An 18,973-nucleotide genomic window follows, 5' to 3' on the forward strand; every position below is an offset into this window, starting at 1 on the left:
TGACCATTCTATGTCATCAAGTGCAGCCTTGGTGTGATTATTGATACCAGTATTTCATTTAAAGCTCATGTATGTATATAATATTATTAGTATAGCCCTCTTACATCTCAGACTATTTATTGGTACCTTGTATAATGAAGACTACAGCAGTCAGAGCATTCTCTTACAAACTATGGGAATACCTGAAGAATGTGGGCGTAACTGGGGAATGTCTCGAGTTACTTGGCTGTAAACCTGTTCTCTGAAAAAGCAGGAATGAGATCTTGCGTGAAAACGCTATGGGAACATCTTTTTGTGTTGCCAGTTGTGAAGCCTGTGTGTATCAAATACGCCAAATTTTTGGCTTATTTAACCTCGGTCATGTGACATTATCTGATGAAGTGCACCTGCAGGTTATAAATACGAGTGAACCAGAAGCATTCCTCAGACTAATTATGTCTGAAAGGATGTCCAGTCACGCTAGCAGTGCGGCATTGGAGTGCAGCATCTTGTTCCTGCTTTTTCAGGGAACAGGGTTACAGCCAAGTAACCCGTGACGTTCCCTTTCTAAAGCTTCACTCGGTGCTGCGTGAAAACGCTATGGAAACAAGCATACCAACGCCACCGCACTGCAAGTGTCTGGACCCCCAGGGTTGTGTTGCGTGTGCACACAATGCCAAGGAGCAGAAACAAAACTCCAGCACTGAAACAATTCGACAGTGGACTGGGTCTACATGTTTTGCCATGCACCAACTTTCAAATACACTCCATTTGAGAGCATAAGTTCTTCTAGTGGAGGGAGCCCTAGCACTTAAAATAGTTTAGATGACACAGGCTGGAAGACCTGAAGGTTCCAGAGCTCGGGCCGTGAATGATGTATTGTCCCCTGATCCTGAGACAGAAGATCCCTCCTCACTGGAATCGCCTACGACGAGCCGTTAAGGAGAGATATTAGATCCGAGAACCACACTCTGGTCAGCCAACGGGGCGCTATCAGTAAAAGGCGCAGTAAGACCCTGTTGATGGACCCTCGCCAGGACTCCCGGGAGCAGAGCTATCGGGGGAAATGCATAAAGGTGTAATCTGGGCCACGTATGGGCCATAGCATCCAGACCTAAGGAAGCTGGAGGAGTCAGAGAGTTGTAAAGGGGACATTGTGCTGCCTCTTGACCAGATGGACCAAATGGAAGGACCTTATACTGGTAAGCTTCGCCCTCTAACCTCAGGAACTTCCTGTGTTGTGGCAGTATTTCTATGTAAAAATATGCGCTTCAGATCGATTGTCACAAACCAATCCCTTGATTGGATTTGGGAAACAACCACTTTGACAGTCAACATTTTAAACCTGTATTTTTTTAGATAGCGGTTCAGCCCGCAAAATTAAACGCAGCCCCCCGTTCTTCTTGGAAACCAAGAAATACCGACTGTAGTAGCCTGACTCTCCGTCTGGTAGGGGAACATGTTCTATGACCCCTTTTTCCAGCAACGTCTGTAACTTCAGAGTCAGCAGATGCGCCCTTTTCGGTTTGACAGAAGTGGAGATCACGCTGTTGAAACGCGGAGGGGGATGTGAGAACTGGATTCTGTAGTCTCTCTCTACAGTGCTTAGTACTCAAGGAGATATACTTAGCAGTAACTTTCACGCTGCCAGTTTCTCCGAAAGGGGCAAAAGTTCTGGCGGCTCAGTTACACAGGGGGGGTGTTAGATGTTCAGCATCCTGGAACATGGCAGGAAAAGACAGAAGAACTAACATTTCAAATTCAAATTTCAAATTTAAATTTTATTTGTCACGTACACAGTCATACACAGTACGATATGCAATAAAATGCTTATACGACCGCCAGTGACCTTAAAAAAAAAAAATTATACGTAAGAAATAAATATGGATAAAGAGAAATACTAATGAAAATAAATGTAACTAGTTAAAAAAACTGTACAAATAAGGGCATAATAAAAATATTACAAAATATAGAAAAAAAAGTATATATATATAAAATTTTAAAGTGGTAATGGTTGTGCAAATATGCATAAAAAGTGACTTATTAAAGTGTCTTGTGCAATGGTCCAGAATAAAAATATAAATGTGTGTATGAATGTGTCCATGATTGTCCAGTCAATGTTGGGAGTTTAAAAAGATGTTATTACATTTACATTTAGGCATTTGGCAGGCGCTCTTATTCAGAGCGACTTACAAAAAGTGCTTTAATGTTTACATCATTGGATACATACTTACACTGGTATTAGTCCTGTGTGGTGGTGTAATTGAGAGATCTTATCGCCTGCAGGAAGAAGCTCCTCCTCGTTCTCTTTGCATTGGCCTTCAGGGAGCGGAATCGCTTCAGAGACCACAACAGAGAGAACAGTCCATTGTTGGGATGGCTGAGGTCCTTCACAATCTTCCTGGCTTTGGTCCAGCACCGCTTGCTGTAGATCGAGTGCAGGTCAGGGAGCTCGGTGCGGATGATGCGCTCAGCTGATCGCACCACCCTCTGTAGAGCTCGTCTGTCCTGCATGGTGCTGTTTCTAAACCAGGTTGTGATGTTTCCCGTCAGGATGCTCTCTATGGTGCTGGAGTAGAAATTCCTGAGCACCTTAAAGGGCAGTCTGAAGTCTCTCAAGCGTCTAAGGTGGTAGAGACGCTGTCTGGCCTTTTTTACCACGGTGTTAATGTGACAGGACCATGACAGGTCTTGCGTGATGTGAACACAGAGGTATCGGAAGCTGTCCACTCTCTCCATTGGGCTCACGTTGATGATAGGGGTCTGGTCGTTCCTCTACTGCTTTGTACTAAAGTCCACTATCAGCTCCTTTGTCTTGCTGACGTTAAGGAGGAGATTGTTCCTTTGGCACCAGTTCTCCAGATTTCCAATCTCCTCTAGGTAGGCCGACTCATCATTGTTGGTGATCAGGCCCACCTCGACAGTGTCGTCAGCAAACTAGATGATGGCGGTGGAGTTGGTAGTGGCCACGCAGTTATGGGTGTACAAAGAGTACAGCAGGGGGCTCAGAACACAACCCTGGGGGGCTCCAGTGCTGAGAGTGAGTGAGGCTGAGACATGTCCGCCCATCCTTACTGCCTGTGGTCTGCCAGTCAAAAAATTGGAGATCCACTGACACATTGATGAGCTGAGTCCCAGGTGCTCCAGCTTGGTGGTGAGGGTGGAGGGAATTATGGTATTAAATGCAGAGCTGTAGTTGATGAAGAGCATTTTACCATAATTCCCTTTCCTAGTGTGCAGGTGAGTGAGCGATGTGTGGAGGAGATGAGAGATTGCATCGTCTGTGGAACAGTTCGGGCGGTATGCAAACTGTAGTGGGTCCAGTGACCAGGTGCTCAAAGCACTTCATCACTACTGAGGTGAGGGCTACAGGGTGATAATAATTAAGAGAAGCATGATGAGGTTTCTTCGGGACAGGAACAATGATGGATTCTTTGAAGCATGTGGAAATCACCGACTGAGATGAAGAGATGTTAAATATCTCTATGAACACAGGTGCTAGCTGGTCTGCGCAGGCTCTAAGAATACGACCTAAGATGCTGTCTGGACCTGCTGCTTTCCTGGTGTTCAGTCTCTTGAAGGCTCTCCTCACGTCATGCTTGATGATGATGAGCGCGTTTCCGGTGCTGGCAGTGTCTTCCTGTCTTCAGCCGTTAGCGCCACAAGCATTAGCATTACTAGTGTCTTTGGCTGCAGCCTCAAAGCGAGGAATTTCCCGATCTGGCGAGAGCGTGAGAGAAAGGAGGGGAGAATCAGTCTCGTGCACGTCTGCCAGATCCATGCGAGAACCCCAGGAATGCGCCGCGGCTCACAGCTTCTCTTTAAAAAAGGTGAGCTGTGCGCGAAACACTTTGATCAGGAGGAGGTCACAGTGCTCAGACTCCTTGAAGCCCGAGGAGAGCGTGACTTTCCCCCAAACACTCGAAACAGTAAGTGTGGAGATCGCCCTCCGAGATAGGATTATCACACGGAGGGACACATCTTGCTTGAAGCCCAGCCATATCGGTGAGTAAAAGACTTTACAACCGTAACTTATAACTATAAATAGTTTATAAGTTAACATAAGTTAAGATAAGTTCTTCTAGTTTTTATTATAGTCACTTTTCTTGTTTGCATATGTCAAAGTTTTAGACTAATTCTCCTATGATATTTGTCATATGACCTAAAAATCAAGCTCTTAAAGAAAAAATAATTGAATCTATTACATAATAAAGCCCTTTTTACAAAGAGATCACATGAGTAAGAAACTATTTTAAAAAAGCACAAAATGTTTTCATTTGTTTGAATTTGAAAAAAACCTTCTTACTTGATTTGACTATACAAATACATTTTTTTTTTTAAGTTTTATAATACAATTTTGAAAAATGTAATGAATAAAAGATGCCCATATTCAGTAGTTTCATTTTTATGCTATGACAAAAATGTTTAGCAAAAAATGTTATGCAGTGTTGGCATATGAACTATCTTCGTGTTCTTGCTAATTCTTGTTCAAATATGTTTCCCTTCTATAGTAAATTAACTTTCTTTTCTCTTGTTAAGGGCGATTAGAAAAGAGAGTGAATTACCTTGTCTCTAGTTAAATAAGGAGGGTATTTATTTTAATTTTCTGAAGCCATTAAGTTTTTATTTGTTTTCTATTAGCAACGCACACAGTTTAGCACATGCAGTGGGTAAAGGGCATTACCTGGAAATACACAGGAATAGACAGTCCTGCATATGGACACAAAACAGACAGACATTGAAAGACACATCTAAAGAGGTACAGAGCCCCATGCACAGTGAAAACTTAGTTGGTTACCCTGCAGCGCTCAAGTTGGATCCTCAGTAGCTCTGGCTCACAGGCTGGAGGCTGCTGAATTTTTAGCCAGTTCTCTGAATTTGATACTATTTGCTCCAAGTTGTGAAAGAGATTGTAGAAAGCCAGTAGTTTAGTCTGGTAGGCCAGCCATGCTAGCCTCTCGGCCAGCAGAGAACAAAACTCAACCCACCGGGCATGTAACTGCTGAGCAGCTTGCTGAATATCATCAGAGTTTTGGCCATCTATAAAGGAAAAATATTCATTATTTAATTGGGCATACAGAATTCAAAGAATATTTTGTTTACAAAGAATTCTTCCTGGATGCTTTTTCCTGAAACCAACTTCAGCTGGTGTCCATTCCAAAGACTAGGATTTAAGGTTTAGTCAAATATCATTACAAGTTATCAAGTTACAGAAATCTCTATATTTTGGTGTTAAATTAATCTTTTCTTCGACATAAATTCTGAAGCCTAGCTGAAATGCTCGCAAAATAGGGTTTGAAGGTCACTGCAGTTGTGGAACTACCAATCCACTAAAAACTAAAGGTAAATTTACTTTTGTGCCTATTTAATTGACTGATTTAACAAGAGTTTAATACAAATAGGTATGTAAATAAATTTGGTTGGTCATGTACAGTTTATGGATGGAATAACAATAAAAACTCTCCAATCTCTAATCAATAAAGTCAACTTGGACCTTATTTGTCCCTTTTTTTAGCATACATGTATAGGCAGAACACTGTTTTATAAAATTAATTAATGAGCCTGATATTTGTTTTTTTTAGATTATGGTTATAAAGTTAATATATGTCAGTAAAAGCATTATTTTTATAATGTTTAAACTTAAAATGCCTTGAGAAACCCTGGGCTTACAAGCAGGAATATCTGCACTCCCCATGTAATGCCCACACTAAAATCAGTGTTTAAGTACACTAGGATAACACGGCACCACATTAATCACTTGATCATATGTGTACCCAAAATATCAAATTCTATATACAGTCATGTGTAAAAACTTTCTATTTTAATTAAAAACATAATAAAAATTATCTTATTGTAGAGTGGAGTTCAAATAAAAAAAACAATGGACAATACTCCATATCCCCTTACTGCTTCCACAGCAATTAAGAGGGAAAGTTGCAGTCAGGTGCTGCTAATCATCAACCTAGACGTTTATCCTAGACATTAGACAATGTAAGGGACTGACAAAGTATTGCCCAAATGTTTTTTGGGAAAGTGCAAAAAAAGTTCGATTAAGTTTTGTCTTAAAATGGTATATTTTGTTATTCGTCTGAGGTTGTATTTTCTTAATACGAAGACCTGCTATGATCAAATGATTTTTATTGTTTTTAAGAATTATAAGAGGGTACACCAACTTCACACACACTAGTATTTAGTTAGTTTTGCTTTGATCATGGCACCTTTTCGATGTGGTTGTTAAGGTTATTGGTATATCACAACATTTATTTCTGTACAAATTCACATGAATTTCTCTTAAAGATTTTTCTTTAATGAAGGGAGAGTCGGGCCACAGTGTGGTCTTCTCTAGCACGTCTCAAAAATGTGATGGCCAATCCATATGTGAAAGTGATGTCTCATGCTCCCTAAACCACTTTTTCACAATGTCTAATGGATCCTGGCATCTTCTCTTCGAATATGGCCATGTCATCAGGGCATAAAAAAATACATTGATGGAAAACCTGGTCATTTAATATATTCAGGTAGACAGCTGACCTTATTTTTTGCATATAACATTGCTGAACCTAGACCTGATCAACAGAAGATCATAACACTGCCCCCACAGGCTTATACAGTAGACACTAGGCCTGATGGGCGCATTATTGTATCTGCCTCTCTTCTCTTACCTTGACACACTCATCATTATTAAACAGTTTTTCAGACCCCATGGCATATATCCAATGCTTAACCATACATTCTTTATGCTTTTCAGCAAACTGAAGTTTTTTTCCCAATTAGTCTCACTGACAAGTGGTTTTCTTAAGGCTACGCAGCTTTATTCCCAATCCCTTGAGTTATGTCAAATCCCATGAGTCTAATGTAAAAATTCCCATCAGACCGTAATACAGTACATCGAAAAATAGAGCATTTTTAAAAAGAAAGTGTGAAACAAAATTGCTAAAACAAGATGTACATAATAATTATGAGCAAATTATAATTTTTTCCCATAAACATTTTTATTAGTTTATATATATATATATCCTGTGTATATATATATTTTTTTTTTGGGGGGGGGGGGGGGTTGAAAAATATTAGTCCTATATTGATTCAATTTCTTACATCAAAATTTTTGCATGTTTAACAGGTGTGTGTACTTTTCATATATCTACTATATTTTACAGCACTTTACCGCTTTTCCTTGTTTACAGTCTTTTTTGACAAATCTGCTGATGATGTGCATGACACTGATACAGTACAACTCTTTAAATTGTAAGCTGTGATGAACTCCTAAAGCTGAAAGATGCAACTGGTGAATATACTGTATTACTGAATAATACACAGCCTATTAAAGAACACTGGGGTAGGTCTTAACAACTTGCAAACAAAACCATTTTCAGAGGGTATAAAGAATGGACTCCTCTAAATGTAAACTAACACTAAATGTGCTCAAAAACAAGCTTTTACTTTATTTTAATAGTTTCACACCGTTTTACAGTAGCTTCATGGGTTAATCAATACAATTTTATGACACCAAATGATTTAAAAAAAAGAAAAAATTTTAAATAAAAATGAATGTGTTTACCACTTGTGAGCTGATCTACTAGGGCCTGAGCTGACCGTGTAGCTTCTTGTAACTTTCTAAACCTCTCTGGTTTTTCTTTATCAATTGCCTACAAGATATTTAAAAGAGAAACAAACACATTGATCAATATAATATGTTTTTAAAACTAAAAACAACAGTTAAACATAAACAACAGTTTAGGAAAAGGCATTCAGTTAAATGTTCATTCAATGACATGTGTATCATGCTGTCTGATCTCACCAAGACTTTCTCATAGAGGTCTGCAACACTGCCCTCTTTGCGTGAAATTGAGAATTCAGGACTCTGCAAGGTGGCTTCTGAGCGGGTCATAAAACTGTGAATCTCTGTAAAATCTACATCAAACCTGAAAAGACAAATTACTGATCAGGATTGTTAAAACAAAAATGCTGACTTTGTGTCTTGTGCGTAATTATTGGTGCTCACAGAACCAAGATGTGATGAATACTGTAAAGCAAGGCTTTTCATTTGGGTTGAAATGTCGGCCAGGTCATGATAAAAATCCCAAATGAAGAGAGTGCAAAACAATCACATTAAGAGCTACAGAGAAAGTAAAGTATATCAACAATATAAAAGTTAATCAATTGTATTTTGTATCATTGTTGTATCAAAATACAGTACCAGTAAAAAGTAAGAATTTACTTTCTACAGTACATTTAAGAACAATACTAGATTTTTTTTTACTAAACTATGAATTAACACATATGGCATTAGATAATTAAGTCCAGTCATCCCCTTGTTCATTGGTGACTCTAATGTGTGCAGTGTGGGAAAGTGGATCTTATTGCCTAAACATACATCAGCAGAAATAAAGTGTGAGTGCTTTTTGAAAAGCTCGAAGTGTCTCCACAAGTTGTTTTTCTCCACTGTACATTGAGCTTGCTTTTTTTTGGGTTAAATAATGGGAGGTGTCACTCAAAAAGCAAACAGCAGAGAAAGATGAACCGTTTTCGATTAAAGACAGAAAAATATAGGCTTTTTCTACTTTGAATAACAGTGAGACACCAGAATCTCCTCTCATTGTTTATAAAATCGTTTCAGTGCATTTCCTTGGCAGAGCCACCTAATGTTATTGTGAATAAGCAAATCATTATATTGAACTGACATGTCTGACAATAACTGGTGAAAAAGGCAAGACTGAAAGCTGGAGGTAGAACAAATGAATCTGATACCCGACATGACAAAGTCTGTAATCTCTTTTAACACAACACTTAGGCTGACACACAAGCAATTTAGGTTGTACTGTAGAGCCACAACTGCCAACCTCGTGGACCTGCAGTGTGTCCTGCTTCCCATCTCAGGCGACACCCATTAGCATGTAATATATCCCAAATCCAACCTATTCTCTCTAAAGAATGACTCACAATTTTATGAAATGTTATTTTGCTGGTTGCATTTTCCCTTCAAAGGAAATTAGTCCAAGCAGATCCTTTCAAAAACATTTACCATCAAGTCATTTAAAATTGAGGCACAGCTGTGCTACATCACACATCACACCACAGACTGTCTACAGGTAAAACAGGATTTCTGTACACCTACTTGGTAAGAAAGTACATTGTTTAAAGTGGTATACAAATTAAATGTAACTGAATTCAAAGGGATAATTATAACTAGGACAGCCTTCTTTTATTTCATAAAGATATAAAATAAATATATGAACTATATGTCACTATAAAATGCAGAAAACCTAGGTTTTCCTTTTGTCACCTTTAGGTTGGAATACTGCAATACAGTACTTTGCTTTCTAAAGTTGAATAAACAAGCTGCAGTTATTTTTAAATGAGGCAGTCCGAATCACAAGTAGAACTGGAACATTACTAGATCATGTCTCACTGCCCAATTGCCTCCCACTAAAGCATTTATTTAGGCACCAGAAGATCCAATCATTAGGAACATCACTCAAAACAACTAATAAAAAGGAAATGTAATGGTCTTTAGATTAAAAACTTGCCAGTAGCCTTTCAGCAACACAGAGCTGAAAGAAAACACTCTTACATTCGGAACAGCAATGAAAAATATTGTAGGTGTGTCTGAAGATTCCAGGTTCAAACCCCACCACTACCACCAAGTTGCCACTGTCGAGCCCTTGAGCAAGGCCCTTTACCGTCAACTTCTCTGAGGTATAATAAGGTTAAATAATGTAAGTTGTTTACCAAATGTCGTAAAGCCTTCTGTGACACATCAAAAGTCCTCTCAAACTGGTTTCATGAACATGATAAATTCAATGTTCTAGCCTTCCCAGTTACTAGATCTGACTTCAATACAAAATAATTGGGATGTGATAAAACATGATATTTACAGAATAAAAATCCACTTTAAAAGTCTGCAGCAACTGCCTGAGGCAATCATGTCAACCAGAATCTCAAAAAGAATCATTCCAGCATCCTGTGGAATCCATGAAGAACTGATAGTTTTCAGAGCAAAGGCCTTTAGGGGCACCAGCGGCAGTGGTTAGATGTATCCTGGGAGCCAGGGCACTGGACATAGCAGGTAATCTTAGGGCTCTTGGACAGCATCGGTTCTCAAAGATAGTGGTACACGCCTGAACTAATGATATACACCTTCGTCAGTCAGAGGTTAGTAAAAGTAACTTTACAGAGGTGTTTAAACTAGCAAAGGCGATGTCCGATGACGTAATATGCTCTGGTCCCATCCCAATGACACCTAGCAACGTAACTTACAGCAGGTTATGGTCACTGAACCGCTGGATGTACATGTGGTGCTCGGAAAATATTGTGGGCTTCATAGACAATTGACTTGGGCACCTTTGAGGGCAAAACTGGCCTGTTAGGGCTGGACGGTGTCCATCCCACTCGGGAAGGTGCTGTTCTCATTTCTTGTAGTATAGCTCAACCGCCTGCTAGCTGCATAGAATTGCACTCAGGGTTCATCATGTTAAGACTGGGTCTGTTTTCCGAGCTAAGCAAAAATGTAGAAAGACTCAGAAAGTCTGTTTTAGTAAATTAATTAACATACTATAGATACCACAAACTCGGATCACACTGAATGCACAGTCTGATCTAAATCTAGGACTGTTTAATATATGATCTCTTACATCAAAAGCAGTTATTGGTAATGAAATTATCACGGATCAAGAATTTGAAACCTGGATTAAACAGGACGAGTATGTAGCTTTAAATGAAGCTAGTCCTGTTGGATACAGCTACATACACCAGCCTCAGTTAACTGGTTGAGGAGGAGGCGTCGCAGTTATTTACAATAAAAATCTGACAAAAATCGTACAAAAACACAGACACAAATTTAATTCATTTGAAGTTCTCTATAGTAACATAACAAGTGTAGCTACAAGGGCCGTATTCTGAATTTCTTTGTGAATTTGCAGGTTTCCTCTCAAATCTAGTCGTTTCTGCAGGCAAAGCCTTAATTGCTAGAGATTTTAATATTCTTTATTAGAATCCATAAGACCCTCTGAGAACTGCATTTATGTCCATACTGGACTCAGTAGGAGTAAATCAGTGTGTAATAGGACCCACTTATAAATCAGCTCACACTTAAGATTTAATAATATTTTTCGGATTAGGCATATGAAATTTATTCGCAATTCCACTGTCTGAAGTTATATCAGATCACTATCTTGTCTCAATTAAAGTGTGTTATAGTGATAATGTAACCACAGCACCAAGCTACCATATTAAACATACATTCACGTCAACTACCACACAGAGCTTTATCCGTAATCTTCCAGAGTTAACAACTTTGATTGGATCACTGTCTGACCCCACAGAACTCGATCAGGCGACTAAATATTTAGAGTCGACATTCTGTTATACCTTAGATAATGTAGCTCCAGTTTAAAGAAAAATTAGTAAAGATAAGAAACTCGCTCCCTGTTATAACGACCACACACTTAAAACAGACCAAATAGCATGGAAGGAAAGCATCCTGAACCTTAGAAAAGCTCTTAGTGCTGCTAGATCAACATATCTCTCTACTCTTATAGAAAACAACAAATATAATCCTAGATTTTTATTTAATACCGTAGCCAAATTAACTAGAAATAAGACCAATTCAGAAATCTCCACAACAACATTGTGCAATAGTGAGGACTTTATAAACCTTTTTAATAATAAAATTGTAAATATTAGGCATAAAATTGAGGCTTTGAAACCGGACAAGGCAATTGATGCACATGTTAAACTAACTATGTCAGATTAGAATACTTTACGCCCCTTAAAGAGAATGAACTAATTTCACTCACCTCTTCTGCAAATTCATCAACCTGTATATTAGATCCTATACCAACACATTTTCTTAAACAGATAGTACCAGCAATAACAAAATCCCTGTTGAGAACAATTCATTCTTTACCCAGCATTGAGTATGTTCCAAAATCTTTTAAATTTGTAGTTATTAAACCGATTATTAGGAACCCTGTCCTCGACCCCTGTCAGCTGTCCAATTACAGGCCAATATCCACCCCCCCGCCCTTCTTTTCTAAGATTCTTGAAAAGCGAAGCAGCTATGTTCATATCTACAGTACATAGAAATAGCATACATGAACTGTATCAGTCAGGATTTAGGCCTTATCACAGCACAGAAACAGCACTCGCTAAAGTAATAAATGACCTCCTATTGGCCTCTGATCAGGGTTGTGTAACTATGCTTGTATTACTCAACCTCAGTGCAGCTTTTGACACCATTGATCATAGTATTCTTCTTCACAGATTAGAAAATGTAGTAGGAATTAAGGGTACAGCCCTCTCCTGGCTCAGATCCTAGTTGATCGATCGTTATCAGTATGGGACTTAAATAATGATTATTTTGCATGCTCTAGTGGAGCTTGGTGTTCCACAAGGTCCAGTTTTAGGCCCCCTTCTTTTTTTTTCTTTACCTGCTTCCTCTGGGCAACATAATCCGTAAGCATGGTATTAGTTTTCACTGTTATGCTGACGACACCTAGTTATATGTCTCAGCAAAACCAGATAAGGAAAACCAGCTTACCAAAGTTAAGCAATGTGTGCAGGACATAAGAGATTTACTTCTAGCTGAAGAGACCTCATTCAGCTAGAAGTAAGATTTTAGATAACACTGTAACTTTAGATGGCCTTTCTGTTCCATCAAGTGCAACAGTAAAAGACCTCTATGTGATTATAGATTCCAGGCTTTTATTTGAAGCTCAAGTAGATAATATTACCAGGATGGCATTCTTTCAGCTCGGAAATATTGCCAAGATAATAAATATACTGTCACTAAACGATGCAAAAAAAAAACTAGTTCATGCTTTTATCATCTCTAGGTTGGACTATTGTAATGCCTTACTGTCTGGTTATTCAACTAGATGCATAAACGGTCCTCAATAGAACCAAAAGATACGAGCACATCACACCTACCCTGTCTCCCTGATCCAGCATTCATCACAGAGCGTTATTTTGGGGAGGGGGGTGGGGGATAAGTGTTGGATTCGCTGGAAATCTGAAACAGAATCTCACCTCTTGCGAAGCTCTGAGTCCACAACAATCTGACGCTTCTTTTGAGGTGGAGGAGTAGTCAGACGGTCTTTAGTATGCTTCACCACTTTTTTCTGATGCATAATATTGCTGGTTTCAACTGTCGTGTCTGTACTTTCAGACTGGGATGGAGTAGGACTTGTAGGAAGCTATGAGAAATATAAGTTAAAGAAAAGTTACTCACATATACAGTAATACAAAAAAAATCATTGATATAAAAATGTATTCAAATTAAGGACCAAAAGAATATGAACATTTCATTTATAAAAAAATAACATTGTAACATAACATCACCTTGATGCTGGTGAGCTGAAGGGACTGTACTAGTTTGTCCCACCGTTGAGCTAACTTTTCTAACTGTGCTTCAAGTTTTTCTGATGTCTGCTTATTCCTCATGCTTGACAAGAGATCTTGAACAAGGGAGCAAAGTTTGTCCATGGTGGGTCTTTTGAGCTCAATGTCTGCTTTCAAAATCTGTGTAAGACAATCAATTGTAAAATTTACAGATATTTTATATAGTTATTCACATTCTTTGTGTTGGTTTATAACGTTAAACAAAAAAATACATTGTGCATGTAGATCCGTATCACTTAAGCCATTTTTATATACTGTAAAAAAAAATAATTAAGAGGACATGTAAAAATAATCACTTTAAATCAATTCATTTACGGTTATTTTTGAAGGAGCAGGAAAATGTTGTACTCTTAGATTTGATGTTGCAACATAGAAAAATTAGAAAAAATTAATAGAGGTTAATATTACTACAATATTTCAAAGATTTACAGGGCCAAAAATTCTATAAATTCTTCGGTACTTATGTATTGTCATGGGTAAACACCAGAGGGCGCCATGCGCAGGGACTCCATTTTGAGTTTTTTGTGTTACTTTGTGTTTTCTTTTAGTTTTGGACTCCAAGTCCCAGAATGCACGTCGGTCAGGTGATGGGAGCGCTCACCTGAAACGAGGTAGCTAATTAAGTTGGTTATAAATAGTCTTGTTTTTTTGTTTGACCATTGTCTGGCATCTGTTGTAGTTAAAGTGCTGTTTAAGGTAAATGGTTGGTTTGATTCTCCCGTGTCGGTCTGCGTCATGCTGGTTTTTCCCTTTTCCTGATCTAGTCAGTTAAGTTGGTTAAACTGGCTTAATGTTCTGCTCCATCTTTTGGATTTTTGTTATAGTGTCATGTTCTTTGTTTCTAACTATAGTCTGTTCAGTTGTGTTATGATATTGTTAAACCATGCCTCTGCTAAATACGGATTTCCTTAGTTCTTATTGTGTTTGGTTCTTATCTTAGTTAGTTCTTTAAAAGTTCTACAGATGTAGATTGTTTTTGTTTCCTCCTAAAACATAGTGAGAGTTGGTTGTTCATGTTTACTTTGGAAAGTCTTTTAATGAAAAAGAATCACCTCTGCACTTATGCCTTTTCTAAAGCCCACACACCCATTACATGTATATGCAGCCTTCTTGGCCACCTTGTATGTATACAACCACAGTTTATACTTGATGTACTAAAATAGTCCCTTAATAGTTATTTATTTTTTTTAACTAAAAAAAAATAATGCAAAAAACTTACAGCAAGCTTTCTGAGATTGGCCATTACTTCATTGTGATCAGTGGAGTCACAACTCTGGATGGAAAGCAACAACTGTTCCTTCTGAGTTAACCAGGACTCAAACGTATGCTGAAAAAAAAATGGTTGGAATGTTATGATACATGGACACATTAGCTCTGGTGACTGACCCTAACATTACTAATCATTAATAATAAAGTTGCATGTAAATTTAATATATTCCATGTTAAGATAAAATTACAGGTTTTTTTTCCAATCAGTACCTGTTCCTCAGTAAAATGATGCCAGCTCCTCAGAATCTTCTGAAGAAGCATCCAACGCTCTTCTGTCCATTTACAGATGGTTTCCCATCGCTGTCCAAGATTCTGTAAGGTGAACATATAGAAAATGTATACAGTACAGTGAAATTTTCCCATAAGAAATAATGGAAATTATTCACTCCACAGCCCAAAAAATTCAATACATAAAAATAAAACAAAGTAAAAATAAATCCCGACATATGTTTCCATTCGTGTGAGAATCTAAGGTAAGCTCTCCTTCTCCTTAGTAATCCTTCCTCCACTCTTTTTACACATGAGCACACAATGGAAACACTGGTTTATCGGAAAAATAAACAAGAAATCTCTCATTATACTCAATTGAGCGACAAACTAATGGAATCACTGCTGTAAAATAAAACAAATTAACCTGCACTTTACCTTTGAAAAGAATTGTGACAGAGCAGGGTTTCTGTGTAGAGCAGAGTGTGTGTGTCTGTGAAGGCGAAAGTAGGAGGGGTGTGTGGGGCATGTATCCAATGACGTGCACATACAGTAGTGTGAAAAACTATTTGCCCCCTTCCTGATTTCTTATTCTTTTGCATGTTTGTCACACTTAAATGTTTCTGCTCATCAAAAACCGTTAACTATTAGTCAAAGATAACACAATTGAAGACAAAATGCAGTTTTTAAATGAAGGTTTACGTTATTAAGGAGAAAAAACTCCAAATCTACATGGCCCTGTGTGAAAAAGTGATTGCCCCCTTGTTAAAAAATAACTTAACTGTGGTTTATCACACCTGAGTTCAATTTCTGTAGTCACCCCCAGACCTGATTACTGCCACACCTGTTTCAATCAAGAAATCACTTAAATAGGAGCTACCTGACACAGAGAAGTAGACCAAAAGCACCTCAAAAGCTAGACATCATGCCAAGATCCAAAGAAATTCAGGAACAAATGAGAACAAAAGTAATTGAGATCTATCAGTCTGGTAAAGGTTATAAAGCCATTTCTAAAGCTTTGGGACTCCAGCGAACCACAGTGAGAGCCATTATCCACAAATGGCAAAACATGGAACAGTGGTGAACCTTCCCAGGAGTGGCCGGCCGACCAAAATTACCCCAAGAGCGCAGAGACTACTCATACGAGAGGCCACAAAAGACCCCAGGACAACATCTAAAGAACTGCAGGCCTCACTTGCCTCAATTAAGGTCAGTGCTCACGACTAAAGTCAAAGAATGAACAAAATGTTCCTTTTTGGTAAGTATATCAATCCCAGGTGCTTTAATGTGCTACACTTAAAGTATTTGATATGAAACAATAGTGTCAACTATCACATTCTCATAAGGAATATACTCAGCAAATAAAAAAACGTCCCTTTTTCAGGACTGTGTACTTCAACAATAATGTTGTAAAAAATCCAAATAAGTTTACAGATCTTTATTGTAAAGGGTTTAAACAATGTTTTCCATGCATGTTCAATTAACCATAATCAATTAATTAACATGCACCTGTGGAATGGTCGTTAAGACCTTAACAGCTTACAGAAAGTAGGCATTTAAGGTCACAGTGCTACATTCGCTATACCTTAGATAATGTAGCTCCAGTCAAAAGAAAAATTATTAGAGATAAAAAACTTGCTCCCTGGTATAATGATCACACGCGCACTTAAAAACAGACCGTTCGGAAATTAGAACGTAAATGGCGTCAAACTAAATTACTAGTATTTCAAATAGCATGGAAGAAGAGCATCTCTCTCCACTCTTATAGAAAATAACAAAAATAATCCTAGATTCTTATTTAATGCTGTAGCCAAATTAACCAGAAATAAGACCACTGCAGAAATCTCCACAACAACATCATGCAATAGTGAGGACTTCATGAACTTTTTTAATAATAAAATTGTAAATATTAGGCATAAAATTGAGGTTTTGAAACCGAACAATGTAATTGATGCAGATGTTAATCTAGCCATGTCAGATCAGAACCTAGAATACTTTACTCCCCTTGAAGAGAATGAACTAATTTCACTCATCTCTTCTTCAAATTCATCAACCTGTATATTAGATCCTGTACCGACACATTTTCTTAAACAGATAGTACCAGCAATAATAGAACCCCTGTTGAGAATAATTAATTCTTCACTCAGCATTGGATATGTTCCAAAATCTTTTAAATTAGCAGTTATCAAACCAATAATTAAGAAACCTGACCTTGACCCCTGTCAGCTGTCCAGTTACAGACCAATATCAAACCTCCCCATTATCTCTAAGATTCTGGAAAAGATAGTAGCGGAGCAGCTATGCTCATATCTACATAGAAATGGCATACATGAACTGTATCAGTCAGGATTTAGGCCTCATCACAGTACAGAGACAGCGCTCGTTAAAGTAGTAAATGACATTCTATTGGCCTCTGATCAGGGTTGTGTAACTATGCTTGTATTACTTGACCTCAGTGCAGCTTTTGACACCGTTGATCACGCTATTCTTCTTCACAGATTAGAAAATGTAGTGGAAATTAAGGGTACAGCCCTCTCCTGGCTCAGATCCTATCTGACCCATCGTTATCAGTATGTAGACTTAAATGGTGATTATTCTGCATGTTCTCTAGTGGAGTTTGGCGTTCCGCAGGGTTCAGTTTTAGGTCCACTGCTTTTTTCCCTTTACATGCTTCCTCTGGGCAACATAATCCGTAAGCATGGTATTAGTTTTCATTGTTATGCTGACGATACACAGTTATATGTCTCAGCAAAACCTGATGAGAAAAAACAGCTTACTAAAATTGAGCATTGTGTGCAGGACATAAGAAATTGGATGCTAATTAACTTCCTTCTGCTAAATCCGGATAAGACAGAAGTTCTAGTCATAGGACCGCATACAGCTAGGAGTAAAATTTTAGATCACACCGTAACTTTAGATGGCCTTTCTGTTCCATCAAATGCAACAGTGAAAGACCTTGGTGTGATTATTGATTCCAGCCTTTCATTTGAAGCACATGTAGATAATATTACCAGGATAGCATTCTTTCACCTCAGAAATATTGCCAGAATAAGAAATTTATTGTCGCTGAACGACGCAGAAAAACTAGTTCATGCTTTTATCACCTCTAGGTTGGACTATTGTAATGCCTTACTGTCTGGTTGTTCAGCTAGATGCATAAATAAGCTTCAGCTAGTCCAGAATGCAGCAGCGAGAGTCCTCACCAGAACCAGAAGATATGAGCACATCACCAATAGATTTGCCATAGGTAAAGGAGCAGATCTGGGGGACTCATGGACGTAGAGTATTATGGTGAACTGGTATGTTTGGATGCTGTCTTCCTCACTCTCATTGATCACTCAGGTTTGCTGACGGTGAGGTGATTGTTTGATTTACATGTCAGGAAGCCCTCATGTTTGTGTTTCCTTCTGCCTCTCCCTTTTAGTTATGCTGTCATAGTTAGTTCTGCCGGAGTCTCTGCTTGCACTCTACAGTTAATATATATTCACATTATACATTGTGTGACTGTGACCATACCTAACTGCCATCTCTCCTCTTTTTCTCTTTCCCCCCCTCTTTCTTTTTCCTCTCTCCTCCTGCCCCCCCCTTTCACTCTTTCTCTCTCTGTCGAGCTACACATGTCGTTCCTGAGCTGCCAGTGATCCAGACTCCCTTTGCCCTCCGGACCTGTCTGACCCATCCTGGTGCCCCGCTTCTGGCTGAAGATCTCGTCACATGGATGCCCCGTGTGTCTCTCTGGGATGCGTCTGGTGTCTGGGAATGATTCTCTCTACCTAGAAAATGGTTCTGGCCTTGACTGGTGTTGGCAACTGTTTCTCTGGGGACTTGACAGTTCGATAGTTCATGACTGGAACTTCTTACAAGTCTACCTGGGTCTTCAATAACTACCTGGACTCCATATTAACATCAATTAACATCAGCTATTATAGCTGAACTGCCTCCCACCCTACACACTGTATAAATGCAGATCATTTACTGCTTTCTGTTTCACCCAAATGAGGATGGGTTCCCTGTTGAGTCTGGTTCCTCTCAAGGTTTCTTCCTCTTACCATCACAGGGAGTTTTTTCTTGCCACTGTCGCCCTCGGCTTGCTCACCAGGGACAAACTGACCATTTTGAT

The 18,973-nt window shown here is 38.6% G+C and overlaps 1 protein-coding gene across 3 annotated transcripts in view; it reads right to left on the reverse strand.

Annotated features, from left to right (window-relative positions):
* dmd (dystrophin) overlaps positions 1–18,973 on the reverse strand; it is a 201,531-nt gene that overhangs the window by 142,626 nt on the left and 39,932 nt on the right. For all 3 annotated transcript variants that reach the window (XR_008355731.1, XM_053477075.1, XM_053477074.1), the window contains exons 14-20: positions 14,857–14,958; positions 14,597–14,704; positions 13,318–13,497; positions 13,006–13,172; positions 7,778–7,901; positions 7,538–7,625; positions 4,778–5,019 (exon numbers count right to left, since the gene is read on the reverse strand). Coding sequence is in view for 2 of the 3 variants with exons in the window: in XM_053477075.1 (XP_053333050.1) it covers positions 4,778–5,019; positions 7,538–7,625; positions 7,778–7,901; positions 13,006–13,172; positions 13,318–13,497; positions 14,597–14,704; positions 14,857–14,958 (1,011 nt within the window). In the remaining variant the exon portion in view is untranslated. The remainder of the gene's footprint in view (positions 1–4,777; positions 5,020–7,537; positions 7,626–7,777; positions 7,902–13,005; positions 13,173–13,317; positions 13,498–14,596; positions 14,705–14,856; positions 14,959–18,973) is intronic.

Source organism: Clarias gariepinus, chromosome 18 (genome assembly GCF_024256425.1).
Source record: "Clarias gariepinus isolate MV-2021 ecotype Netherlands chromosome 18, CGAR_prim_01v2, whole genome shotgun sequence".
NCBI classification, from domain to species: Eukaryota; Metazoa; Chordata; class Actinopteri; order Siluriformes; family Clariidae; genus Clarias; species Clarias gariepinus.